This window comes from Hemiscyllium ocellatum, chromosome 16, assembly GCF_020745735.1.
Source record: "Hemiscyllium ocellatum isolate sHemOce1 chromosome 16, sHemOce1.pat.X.cur, whole genome shotgun sequence".
In the NCBI taxonomy this organism is placed as follows: domain Eukaryota; kingdom Metazoa; phylum Chordata; class Chondrichthyes; order Orectolobiformes; family Hemiscylliidae; genus Hemiscyllium; species Hemiscyllium ocellatum.
This window is the reverse complement of record NC_083416.1, coordinates 69,142,974-69,157,680: the sequence shown is the minus strand read 5'-3', so window position 1 is coordinate 69,157,680 and position 14,707 is coordinate 69,142,974. Positions and strand designations below refer to the sequence as shown.

The window sequence follows — 14,707 nt, the reverse complement described above, 5'->3', positions numbered from 1 at the left end:
ACATAACATTAAAGTCAGAGTTAGGACTCCCAGGAGAGATTCTCGGAAATATTTCTTCACAAAAAGGGCAGTAATGAAACTCTATCCATATCTAAATTAGGAACCCAACAGATTTCTTACTTTCCTAAATCATGGTGCTTTCTTATATTCCTAGATAATGGTGCATTTTCTCATAAAATGTACTTATTAAGATTGTTATTTCTGCTCTTCAATTATTCCTATGGTTTGAGGGCAATTCTCCCACGGGCCGGAATGCAGTGATAATAATGACCTGGAAGTTGTTGCATATACAGATGTTATTTCAAAGGGAAATGGATGGAACTGAAGCAAGAGAATGAGACTTTCTAGGTTTCTCTGTGGTCAGCCAGCATGGATTCAATGAGCTAAATGGCCTCCTTTCATTCTGGCTTGTCATGGGGGGACTGACTTGCTTTTGTACAGTGATGTTAAATTTTAGATGAAATTCTTTAACGAGGTTAAATTTTCATTCAGTAATACTTACTCTCCACATTTTATTGTGAAACCAGAACAATATAATGTGCATCCAAATTTCAGCTTGTGGTCTTACCTGTCTTTTCATCAATGGTGAAGACTCCAAGACCGGATCCTCCCTTGATTGAATATCGAATTGCACCATCCTTCCCTTCATCATCATCCTGAGCAGTGACTGTGATCACTGAGGTTCCCACAGGCACCCCTTCACTGACAGAGCTTTTGAACACAAAGGAGGAGAAGTGTGGCCGATGCAGGTTTTCATTGACATCAGTCACTTCGATTTCCACGTGACAAGTGGAGCTCAGGGAGTAGGGCTTTCCAGCATCAACAGCATGAGCTGTTAGTTTATAAAAATTTCTACTTTCAAAATCTAATTGCCTGTTAGTACGGATGGCTCCTGCTTGCCTGTCAATTCTGAATGCATTTTCTCCGTTTGTTATTAGGCTATAGTATACCTCACCTCCCACTCCTAGATCTGGATCATAGGCCTCAAGCCACATTATGATGGATCCTATTGGAATGTCTTCAGGAATTCCTACTTTGTAGGAAGATGGGACAAACTGAGGTGGATTATCATTTACATCTTCTAACACTATTGTTAGATCAACAGTTGAGAATAGTTGGGGCTCTCGTTGAGGCTGATCACGGGCTTCGATTTTCAAAAGATATATTGGTTGCTGCTCCCGATCTAATATGCCAGTGATGTGTACTATACCTGAAGTTTTATCAATTGCAAATGCTTTGGTATCAGTCAACAGTGAATACTTTATTTCTGCATTTTCTCCCAGATCATTGTCTTTAGCCTTTACCTGGGCAATTAATGCTCCAATCTCCACATTTTCAGGTACTTTTGCTGAGTACATATCCTGCAAGAATACAGGTCTGTTATCATTTGCATCCAACACATGCACAGTTAACAGCTTCCAAGAGAATTTCTGAGGTTTTCCAAGATCATAAATTGTAATGTTTAAAGTGTAAAGTTTTGTTGTTTCGTGATCTAAGGGTAGCACAACTTTCAGCTCACCAGTCTCCATCTCTACAACAAAGCAGCTATCTTCATTTCCATCCGAAATCACATAGACCAATTTGCCATTGAAACCAGAGTCAGGATCAGTGGCATGAATATTCAAGATGGTTGAGTTAACTGGAATGTTCTCGATTACGTCAATGGAGTTTGGGAAATGACTATCAAATTGTGGAGAGTGGGCATTGACAATGTGGATGTAAGAGAATGAGTCCTCTTCATGAGGTTGAGAATGTGGTTTAACAGAAAGCAGAAGGGTCTCTGCTAGCTTTTTAATTGCTCCAGTGTCTTTACAATGCATACTGACCATATTGATACTATCTGTAATGGTGAGGTTGACATCTATAGTGGAAGCATAGTTCTCTCCATCTGTGGCTGTGATTTTAAGATTGAAAGCCATGATTTGATTGGCAGGAGTGTAAAAAAAGGGGTGCTTTAAAGTTAGTGTACCAGATATTGGATTGAGATCAAAAAAATCCAGTTCATTACCGGATAAAATTTTGTATCTGATCCCTTGTAGTTCATCTGCATCTATGGCTGAGACAGTGGTAATGAGGTGTCCAACTGTGAGATTCCTTGAAATGTTGCCATGGCAATTGTTCTTCTCAAACAGCGGTTCATTGTCATTCAGATTCTTCAAGTAAATTGTAACAGGGACTTCGACTTCATAGCGATATGGCGATCCCCAGTCAGAAGCCCAAACTCGCAAATGGTATACTCGCTGCATGAGTTCATAGTCCAGTTTGTCGGATGTCACAATGGTTCCTGTGAATGGATGAATGCTGAAGGGTACAGGAGTTATATTAGCAATGCTGTACGTCACATAGCCATTTTCACCTTGGTCTTTGTCAGTTGCATTGACTGTTAAAATACTTGTTCCAACTTGAGCATTTTCATCAATACTCCCTTGGTATGAAGACGCTCTGAACTCTGGAGCGTTATTATTGCTGTCGATGAGATCAATAACAACATTGGTTGAGACTTGGCCAATACTGGTCTTCACTTTCAATTCAAAATGTGATTGCTCCAAGTAATCCATTGCAGCAGCAGTGGTAATGAGACCAGTTTGAGGATTTATTCTAAATTTTGTGCTGACACGATTATACTCCAAAGAATATGTCTGATTTGGAAGTTTAGGTTGAGTTTTTACCATTATCACAGGACTATTTGGTGGTACATACTCATGCAATCTAATTTTATAAAGACCTTGTTCAAATTTCAAGGCTTCAGACCACTTTGCTGGTACATGAATAACTTTTATTGGTGAATAATTAGTTGGGTTGCTCTTATCTCTGGCTTGCAGAGATAAGTTATAGCCAAGGGAATTTTTAGCCCAGTTTGACTCTCTGATGTATATTAGTTTGAACTCCCTACTGCCTTGGTAAAATGGTACAATGGTGAAATGGTGTCCAGAGTCACCATGCACAATGTCAATGACATCTACTCCTTCCTCTGTTGTGATGATGGCACATGTAGCATTATGGTCAGTTCTAGGAGGGGTAAAACGTACTGACAGAATTCCTGGCACTTTTATGTTGGCCTGTGTCACACTGACAGTCAGTTTTGCCACACTGCCAACTCCATTGCCTCCAGAAAGCTTCATCATGCGGTCCACTGCCCAGATTTCTAAGTTATATTGCTTTAGAGTGGTATAATTCAGGCTTCCTGCCAATATAACAACACCACTCGTGGGATGAATGGCAAACATGTCAGTCCTGCTTTTGAAAGCATAATAAAATGCTGCATTGCTTCCGATGTCTGCATCTGTTGCAGAAACTCTGGCAACACTGGATCTCAATGGAGTATCCTCAGTTATTGAGACACGGTATGACAGGGATGAAAACAGAGGTCGCAAGTCATTTTTATCCAGGATCTGAATCATGACTTTGGTCCACACATCATATTGGAATGTTCTGTCAGATGCCTGAACTAACAGCAGATAATGATCCTTTATTTCTCTGTTCAAAACCGCCATGTTGGAACTTCTGGTCCTTATGCGTAAAAAGCAGAAATCACCTGCCACGTATTCCTCTGCTTTGAACACATTCAGATTGTCTCCAGAAACAATTTTGTATTTAATGTTCTCAGAAAGCTCCGTGATCCGAATGCCCATTTTTACACTGCTCTCTATATAAGTCTTGGGGGAGGAGTTTTCATAGATGGTTGCATTGTAAACATGGTGGGTAAATTGGAAAAGTGAGGTGTGTGGTTTCTCCAGGTTCTCTTCTGAACTGCCAATCATGACCAAAAGTGCTACAAGTGGTAAACATTTGGTTGCCATGGTTCATCGCATTGGCTTTCTTCTTCTGATCTGCAGGAAGACCATTGAAAGTGATTAGCTCCCACAGGTATCACAAACTCTTAACAATATAAAACCAGCATATGTACAAACAAAACTCTGCACTCTTATTTTAAATTTCAAAGCATGTCTTCAACACTAGTTGAATCTGTTAGAAGTCACACGACACCAGGTTATAGTCCAACAACTTTATTCGAAATATAAGCTTGTGATTTGGAGTAAACCTATTGGACTATAACCTGGTGTCGTGTGATATCTGACTTTATCCACCCCAGTCCAGCACTAGCACCTCCACATCGTGGTTAGTTGAATCTGTACACCTTGGTGTGCTAATTTCACCAAGACTTCCCACTATTCAGTCTTAGGTAATCCAGCAAGTGTATGTGGAGTTGCAATCTGCATCAGGGAATCACAATGTTAATGCCCTTTCAGTTCAAGGAAATTGACAGCATAACTTTAGCAAAGATCAACCTGTGGAATGGTGCACAGAAGCTCATTTGGCCCATCGCGTCCATGTCAGCTCTGTCAAGGAACATTTCACATGAAGTAGCTCACCTGTCTTCTGCGCATGGTCCTGTGCATACTTCCTTTTCAGATAATAATCCAATTCCGTGTTGAATGCTGATTGGAACTGTCTTTACCATACACAAGCACAACATAACAGATCATTACCTAAAAGGTTTTTTTCCCTCCTGTCCCCATTGCTTCTTTTCCCAGTCACTTTAAATGTGTCCTCTGATACTCGAGCTTTTTCATTAGTGAGAACAATTTCTCTATCAAGACCCGACATGATTTTGAATACCTCTATCAAATTTACTGTCAACTTTTTCCTTTGAGAAGGGCAGTCCCAGTCTCTCCAACCTATCTGCATAACTAAAGTTCCTCATCCCTGGAACCAAACTCATGAATATTTTATGCACGATCTCTGTTCGCATTCCAACCAACAAGGTACTTAAGCAATTCATTTAAGAATCGAGTTTGCCTCCGGTTTTCCTGTCTGTTCCTTACAGTTGCAATCTACATATTTTAGAGTGCAGAGAGTCAGGGATACTTCCAAACTCTGTTGCTACAAGTGCCCATGCAGGATTAGGCGCTCACATTTCATGGAGTCTAACTTAGAGATGAGCTTCTGAGCAGATAAGGGTGTTATGACAATTTTATAAAATAAGTCTACAATTGGAAAGTAAAATCTTCAAAAATATTAAAAATGCAGAATCTTTCTATTCTTTGGTTGGGCAGTAGTTATAACCAAACAAGGGATGTCCAGAAGTGGCAGTGCAGACTCTGATGGGAGGTTTGCCCCAGGCCCACATTATAATGTAATCAGAGAGCTGCCACCACAATATGCATTCTTTAATAAGCAGCTTGCTGGTCTGTAGGTGGGGAACCCTGCATGATGGTCACTTGTGAAAGAACTTGTGGCAATACCTAGAGAAACAGTTACATTGAGCATCATGAATATAATGAACCAAAGCACTGGGCCAGCATGTTTCATGCCTGAGAAGCCAACAGAGGCAAGTATATTTTAAAAAGTTTTAAAGTACAAAATCCACTGTTCCGTCTCCCAATGGTCTCTCAAACCATTGTCAGCACTCCCTGACATCTGCTGACACATTACAATAGAAAAATAGGTGCCTCCTAATATGAAGGTTAGGGGGTTTAACTGCAACGTTTGACCCTGATCTGCAATTCTGTAGGAGGCTGATGGGATGTTTGGTCATCAGTCTGCAAGGCACCAGAAAATTCTGAAAAATGCAGTGAATAAGTTAGTCTGAGTGCATACCATTTAATTCTGGTTTTATACACTACTCCAATGACTCTTGTTTTGCTGGAGCTTCTTAATGCACACTGTGTTTTAATGTTAAGGGTTTTAAGCCTTACTTCCCTTCTCGATTTCAACTCTTCTACCCACATTTGAACCAAACTTGTAATGAGGTCAGGAACACAGCGGCCCTGGTAAAACCCAAATTGAACATCAGTCAGCACATTATTTTTGAGTAACGTCATTTAATAGCACTTTTGATGACACCTTCCATCACCTTGATGTTGATTTAGAGTCAATTCATGGGGGAGTAATTGGGATTGGATTGTTCTACTTTTTGTGTACAGGATACGCCAGGACAATTTTCCACATGATCTGTTGGCTACTAATACTGCAACTGTATGGGAACAGTTTGATTAAGGGAGTGACTAATTCTGAATTAAAAGTCTTCAATGCTATTACTGAAATGTTAACAGTGCATTCAGTCATTTCTTGATTTAACAAGGAGTGAAACAAATTGGCTGAAGGGTGGCATCAGTGAGGCTAGTGACCTCAGGAGGAGGCCAAAATAGTTCATCCACTCAGCACTAAAGGCTGAAAAAGATTACAAATGTTTCAGCTTGGTCTTTTACAATGTTATACTGAGCTCCCCTATCATTGAGGATGGGAATATTCGTCGAACTTGCTCCTCCACTGACCTGTTTAATTCCCCACCACAATTCAGGGCTAGATATGACAGGACTTCAGAGATTAGATCTGATTCATTCATTTTGCGTTGCTTAGTTTTGACTAGCGCATTTTGCTTGCATTGATTGGAATGCAAGTACACCTAGTCCAGTGTTGTAGCTTAAATCCATAGCTTAACAAGGCTGACACCTCGTGCTTAAACTAATCTGAACATGATTGAACAGAAGTGGAATGCAATAATTTTATTCTAAGTGCTCTTTAAAAAACTCAGGACACCTAAGACAAAGTTAGCCAATCATTTAAGATGAAATTGGATGGCCATTAATTCCTAAAAATTATTTACCATTGCAATAAATCTCATTAATGAAATTTCCTTTGATTGTTGCAGGGAGGAATCTATCACTTGTTCCACTGGTCCTTACAGGGCCTGGGTACTAGTTGCAACCTAGCTCCCCTTCAGTTATGATCCATGGCCAACCTATGTTTCTCTAGTCACAGCCTGTATGGCTGTACAATATTTTCAGGGCTGAAAATCAGCTTTGCTTTACTGCTTTTTTTACCAGCAACAAATCCAAACATTATTGAAAGCTTGCATTATCCCAGGTGAAGAAAAACCTTAATAAATTGGGACAGGGCATTGAAATAGGATAGTTGGTTCCAGGGGTCTCTCAAATACCAAGTTGATTTGATTATAGATTTGAACACTGTTGTGGAGCAGTGGTAGTGTCCCTGTCTTTGATCCAAAAGACCTGTGTTCAGTCCCACTTGCTTCAGAGGTATGTCAGAATATCTTTGAAAAGGTTGATTAAAAAGTACCAAGTTTCCAGATTTAAGCGTCTATCTGTGTTGATCTACAAAGTTAAAAATCACACAACACCAGGTTATAGTCCAACAGGTTTAATTGGAAGCACCAGCTTTCGGAGCGCCGCTCCTTCATCAGGTAGTTGATGTAGGTAGTCTGTGATGCAGTGGTGGCATCTGTACCTCTGGGCTGGAAAGTCTGAGTTCTCCTGTCCGGGAGATGTGTTGTAATGTATCCCTAGAGGTTGATTTTTTTTAATATAAACTACATTCAAAAGTTCATTAAAACAAGGTCCATTGCAGTCGGGTCGTAATGCTGCTGGGTGAAAGAGAGAAACTACATGTCAGATATCCATTAGCTATAAAGCACTTTGAGGCCAGAGGAGGCACTTTTGAGGTGAGAGTCTTTTCTTCATGTCGCTAAATGTACTTTTCAGTTTGACTGTGATGTCCTTCACAATTATGTGACACTCACACATGGAGAGATGATAGTGTAATGATGCGGTCTCTGGACTCACCATTAATTATTAAATTATTTAAAAATTATCATTAATTAATTCAACCATTAAGAGTTTCTTGTACCTGTTTCAGTAAACAAATTCAAATTTCTATATTTAAGCTACTGGCCTGAACTTTGCACAGCGATAGGAATTTTAAGGTGAGACCAGGTGAGAATTGAAATTTGCAACACAGGTTAAAATCACCTGCTTTATGTGATAAGTTCATTGAGAAAATGTAGTGTTTAAGAATTCACATTTGCACTTCATTCTGGAGAGTCTGGCATTTTCTGATAAGGAGTATTCTCCCTTAAGAGGGAGTATTGTACATAGAGACTTCTGAAATACCAGATACTCCCTCGTGGCTCAAATAAATAGCGGAATAATAAGCAATTCATAACTGCACATGATCTAAAAATCTGGCAGTTCATTTTGAAAGATGTTACATTATTTCATGGCCAGAAATCACATGACACCTGGTTATAGTCCACAAGTTTATTTGAACTCGCAAGCATTTGCAACGCTGTTCCTTCATCAGGTGAAGACTTCACCTCACCACCAAACCTAACCTGGCAGAAGGTTGTTTAAAAATAGTAGGAAATAGATATACCAGGTTACAGAGAAAAAAAGAATTCCCTGGGAAAGAGCATCAATGGTAATGCTACTGTCCAACAGTATTTCAGAAAGGAGAGAAATCTAACATTTTTACGACATTTTGTGTTAAAGTGTTCATGTCATGATTCAAGCTCTGCAAATGTAAGTACGGGGTACAGGCTGGTGGATCTCATGCTGTTGTAAACTTGAGTCTTTAGTACATATAGAATTCAAGGAATGCATATAAAAATCTCATGTTTGGATGGGCCTGGGTTTTTGGTGAGCAGGACCTTGGATAGTTGCCATATTATTAAGCATTGTCTGAAAATTATGTTCCAATCTATTTGATATACCACTCTAATGTGATGAGGGATTGGTAATCTGTGAAATTCACTTTCTCAGGAATCAGTGAATGCTGGGTTGATGAATTAATTGAAGGCTGATTTAGGCCTTGGATGGACAATGTAGTCAGGGTTATGGGTGCCGAATGGAAAATGCGTTTGAGACCACAATCATATCAGTCACGATCTTATTGAATGACTGATACTGGAGACTTCAAGTACTCATCAATTTACTCTTGCTGCTAAGAATTCCTATGTCCCTCCAATTTTTCAAGCAAAGTTCTTGAGGGGATTGACTGAACTACCACCTCGGTGTGCTGCCGAGGTGAAGAAGAAGATTTTAAGTCACAGAAGATGCTGTGGGAAAGAGGTCGGGTAGAGAGGTTGCAGTGAGTGAGTACCTGCCTATGGAGGTGAGGATGGAGGAGAGTAGAATACACTGGAAACTTTATTGGCTTGCTTTTGCTAACCTTTGCAGAAGGAACATATTGTGCATATGTGACACATAAGAAGTGCACATTCTTTTTGTTGTTTTGATTAATAGGAAGATAAATCTCTTATTCATTTGTCAGTGTTTCAGTGGGGAAGGGCATGGAAGATATAGAATGTGGGGAAATTGATGGTGACATCTTGAAAAACATCCACAGTACAGAGGAGGAGGTGTTGGATGTCTTGAAATGCGTAAAAAGTGGATAAATCCCCAGGACCTGATCAGGTGTACCCCAGACCTCTGTGGGAAGCTAGGGAAGTGATTGTTGAGCCTCTTGCTAAGCTATTTGTCTCATCGATAGTTACAGGTGAGGTGCCAGAAGACTGGATGCTGGCTAACGTGGTGCCACTATTTAAGAAATGTGGTAAGGAAAAGCCACAGAACTACAGACCAGTGAGCCTGACATCGGTGGTGGGCAAGTTGTTGGAAGGAATCCTGAGGGACCAGATGTATATGTACAGAAGAATCTCAATTATCTGGCATTCGATTAACCGAATTTTGGGTGATCCGAACAATATTGCAAGGTCCCGATGCATGGTTAACTATGTTATCTGGCATTGATTCTCCAGAATTCAATTAGCTGAATGAGATACTCCCTGCCTGTGTCCTTCAGATAATTGAGGTTCTTCTGTACTTAGCAAGGCATGGACTGATTAGGGATAGCCATCATGGCTTTGTGTATGGGAAATCATGTCTCACAAACTTGATTGAGTTTTTTGAAAAAGTAACAAAGATGATTGATGAGGGCAGAGTGGTAGATGTGATCTATATGGACTTCAGTAAGACGTTTGACAAGGTTCCCCATGGGAGACTGATTAGCAAGGTTAGATCTCATGGAATACAGGGAGAACTAGCCATTTGGATACAGAACTGGCTCAAAGGTAGAAGACAGAGGGTGGTGGTTTTCAGACTAGAAGCCTGTGACCAGTGGAGTGCCACAAGGATTGTTGATGGGTCCATTACTGTTTTGTCATTTATATAAATGATTTGAATATGACCATAGGTGGTGTAGTTAGTAACTTTGTAGATGGCACCAAAATTGGAGGTGTAGTTGATAGCGAAGAAGATTACCTCAGAGTACAATGGGATCTTGATCAGATAGGCCAATGGGCTGAGGAGTGGCAAATGGAGTTTAATTTAGATAAATGTGAGTTGTTGCATTTCGAAAAAGCATATCAGAGCAGGACTTATACATTTAATGGTATGGTCTTGCAGAGTATTGCTGAACAAAGACACCTTGGAGTGCAGGTTCATAGTCTCTTGAAAATAGAGTTGCAGGCAGATAGGATAATGAAGATAGTGTTTGGTATGCTTTATTTTATTGGTCAGAATATTGAGTATAGGAGTTGGGAGGTCATGTTGTGGCTGTACAGGGCATTGGTTAGGCCACTTTTGGAATATTGTGTGCAATTCTGGTCTCCTTCCTATTGGAAAGATGTTGTGAAACTTGAAAGGGTTCAGAAAAGATTTACAAGGATGTTGCCAGGGTTGGAGGATTTGAGCTTTAGAGAGAAGCTGGAGCTGTTGTCCCTGGTGCGTTGGAGGCTGAGGGGTGATCTTATAGACGTCTATAAAATCATGAGGGGCATGGATAGAATATATAGACAAAGTCTTTTCCTGGGGTGGTGGAGTCCAGAACTAGAGGGCATAGGTTTAGGGTGAGAGGGGAAAGAAATAAAAGGGACCTAAGGGGAAACTTTTTCACATAGAGGGCAGCATGTGTATGGAATGAGCTGCCAGAGGAAGTGGTGGAGGCTGGTACGTTACAGCATTTACAAGGGATCTGGATGGGTAAATGAATAGGAAGGATTTACAGGCCAAATGCTGGCAAATGGGACTAGATTAAGTTCAGATATCTGGTCGGCATGGACAAGTTGGGCTGAAGGGTCTGCTTCCATGCTGTACATCTCTCTGACTCTATTTATTGCCTTTCCTGTCTGAAACTTTCCTGCCAGCACCTGAAAAAATCTGAAATGTAATCCCTTCCCCAAACATGAAAAGATTGGATATCCCTGAAATAGATAAATGCCAGTTCACTTTGCTTAATAATAACAAAAAAAACCTGATATCTGATAAGTTTTAACTCATAGGTTCAAAAATACATAATACATTTACAGCACATATTTTCTGGGCATTGCTATGAGCCAGCATTTATCTCTATCTGCCTCTGAGGAGGTGATCGTGAGTGACCTTTGTAAACCTCTTGCAGGCTGTATACTGTATGGATATCAATTGTGCTATTAAGTGGGGAATTCCAGGGCTTTGACCCAGTGACAGTGAAGGAAGTGTTATATAGTTCCAAGTAGGATCGGAGAGATGCACAGTATGGAAGTAGACCCTTTGGCCCAACTTATACGTGCCAACCAGATATCTAAATTAATCTTGGCCCATATCCCCTCCTATTCATATACCCATCCAGACACCTTTTAAATGTTGCAATTGTACCGGCCTCCACTTCCTCTGGCAGTTCATTTCATACATGCACTACCCTCTGTGTGAAAAGATTGCCCCTTAGGTCCATTTTACATCTTTCCTCTCCCACCTTAAAACTATGCTTTCTACTTCTGGACTCCCCCACCCCAGGGAAAATTTATCCTATAAATGTCTATTTATCCCATTCATGCCCCTCATGATTTTATAAACCTCTATAAGGTCTCCCCTCAGCCTCCAATGCTCCAGGGAAAACAGCACCAGCCAATTCAGCCTCTCCCTATAGCTCAAACTCTCCGACCTTGGCAACACCCTTGTAAATCCTTTTCTGAACCCTTTCAAGTTTCACAACACCCTTCCTATAGATGGGAGACCAGAATTGCACGCAGTATTCCAATAGTGGCCTAACCAACGTCCTGCACAGCTGCAACATGATCTCCCAATTTCTATACTCAATGCACTGACCAATAAAGGCAAGCATATCAAACAACAGCAAAGTTAATAAAGCATACAGTGTCCTGGACTTTATCAATAGGTGCATAAAGTATAAAAACAAAGCAGTTATGTACAAAACACTTGTTTTCAGCTGCAGCACTGACCCCAGTTCTGGACACCACACTTTGGGAAGGATGTGAAAGCATCACAGGTGCAGGAAAGCTTTGCAGAAATGGTTTAAGTGATAATGAACTTCAACTCTGTGGATAAACTGGAGCAATTGAGAGGTGATTTGATCAAGAAATTCAAAATCATCAGAGATTTGGACACAGTAGATAAAGAAATACCATTCCCATTGGTGAAAATATTGAGAACCAGAAGGCACTGATTTCAGGTGATTGGCAAAGGAAGTAATGGCAAAATGAGGAAAAAACATTTCTCAGGCAGCTGTTGGTTAAGATCTAGGATGCACTGCCTGGAAGTAGTGTGCAGGAGGTTCAACTGAGGCAATTGAGAGAAAATTGGAAAGGAAGAATGAGTCGTGGTATGGGGAGAAGGTGGGGAAAGAATCAGAACAGATGAGCAAGCTGAATGATCTTTCTAGCCTCTCACCATTTTATGATTTCATACATGATCAACTGCCAAAACAGTAAGAAAACAAACCCACTGGCTCAAATTTATATTCTCCAGAATTGACTCAAAGCTAGTTATTCCACTTCTCACTCATGTTAATGTGAGATTTTGTTTTATTTTGGCAAAAACAAAAAATATTTATTATTATGCTAGCAAGATAGTCAGGTGCAACTATATGTTAAAGGAGGGCATCTCACAATTACAGTAATTCCTGATCTGTGCTTTAGTTCATCTCCGTCCAAGGCAGTCGCTGAGGCAATCATAATTGACTATGCTACCACACCCCACCCCCAAACTCGAGGCAAAGAAATCACTGCGATTCCTATTCCTAAACACTATGCTCCACTACCTACATTACACTGCTGTCAGATAAGAATGGAACTTGGATTCTGTTGCAGATATAAATCCTGTTGAAACTCATAGCTGTGCATAAAGAATGGTCATTTATGTCTTAGAGGTTGCAAGTGCTTGTGAAAACATGCACTCTCAAAATGGGCATTAGACGTCGAAAAAAAAGCCAATATGTACTAGCAAATTCCTAGGTACATTTCCTTGAACATTAGTCATATTGCATTGAACTACAAAATGTAAAGCACAGAAATGATCCTTTCAGCCCAACTGATCTATGACATTGTTTATGATCCTCTTCATCTCACCTTGTCATGCAACATATCAGTCTATTCCTTTTTTTCCCTCATGTTTATCTAGATCTCCTTAAAATGATTCTATAATTGTCTCAACCTCTGCTTGTGGTAGCAATTTCTACATTTTAAACAGATCTCTGGATAAAAGAAAGTTACTCCTGAATATCTTATTTTATTTGAATCTCATATGTTGTGAAAGTATACTTTAACATAACCAGCAACATTGCCTGTTTTGTTCCATGATGAAATGCATTTTATACAAGTCGAAAACTGATCACAGAACTTCTTAAGTGTATCCACTTACCCTCTGTGTAGTTTTCTGCTGCAGGTTTTCCACTCTGACTTACTTTCCAGTTCATTTCTTATGACTGCAGGTACTCTTTAAATGCAGACCTCTCTAAGATTCAAATGCCTCTGGAAGGAATGTCTCATTTGAAAAAAAATCTCCAGATAAATAGTAGCTTCCTGTTGCAATCTGATGAACAATGACTCAAGCCAATCATGCTAATTGGTCAAACTGCTCTTCTGATGATTCTTAGAATTTATTCAAATTAAGGTGTTTTAATGATAATCGTTTCTTTTGTTCTGTTCTTTTTGAGAAAGGTCTGCATGTTTTGTTCAAACTGTTTACAGTATACTCCCAGAGAATGGTTCACTGAATGGATCTGGAAATATTTAGCTCATGATACATGGTACCCTGGTGTTGAGTGCACTCTAGGCCTTGAGTCACAGGGTTCTGGAACAAAAATAAATACTGCAGTACTGAGGGAATTTTGAGCTCAAAGGAGATCTTAAACACAGGTCCTATCTGCTCACTTAGGTGGGTGTGAAAAACCATATGGCACCAATCTGAAGAACAGCAGTGAAGTTATCCCTGCTGAACCGACCAATCTATATCAATCTCTTAATCAACGTAGCGAAAATAAAAATTATCTAGTTATAATGAACCATTACAGTTTATGCGAACTTGCTGTGTGCCACTGGGTTGCTATGCTTCCGATATTATAAAGTAAGTACACTTTACAAAGACAAATATTAAGCACTAAACAAACTCATTTTTTTTCTTTTTCACCTGCATGCAGTAGATAGGTCAGGCTTTAAACAAAAGCACAGGAATGCATCCACATTGATTGCACGATGTCTTCATTTTGTGCTAATTTACGAGCATGGGCAAAACTGTCGACAGCTCCAGACACAGCTCCTCAGGAAAGAAATGCAACCCTTGGGGAGAATACAGGGAAGCTCGGGGCTAAAGGGCTAATTAGTCAGGACACACTGATGAAAGCTAGCTATTCTCTTTGAGTAGACGATTGAGGACTTCAGTAATTGAAATGTTCAAAATGTTAAAAGGATTCAATGTCTTGATATAAAATCTATTTCCTCTGGTGGAGCAGGTCCAGCACAGGCTGGAGGCATAATCTGATAATTAGTGGTAGGGTATTTAAGGGTAAAATTCAGAAGCAGTTTTTCACCTGTTGTGTTAGGAATTCAGAACCGAAAAACCTGTGTCTATGCTTAAAACTTTCAAGATGGAGGTTGATATATCTTTAGTAATGAATATTTGTTAATGTAGTA

The 14,707-nt window shown here is 39.9% G+C and overlaps 1 protein-coding gene across 2 annotated transcripts in view; it reads right to left on the bottom strand.

Annotated features, from left to right (window-relative positions):
• The window catches only part of fat2 (FAT atypical cadherin 2), a 161,524-nt gene that overhangs the window by 100,154 nt on the left and 46,663 nt on the right, over positions 1 to 14,707 (bottom strand). For both annotated transcript variants that reach the window (XM_060837352.1, XM_060837353.1), the window contains exon 2: positions 569 to 3,830. In XM_060837352.1, the coding sequence (XP_060693335.1) occupies positions 569 to 3,800 (3,232 nt within the window). In that variant the 5' untranslated portion in view covers positions 3,801 to 3,830. The remainder of the gene's footprint in view (positions 1 to 568; positions 3,831 to 14,707) is intronic.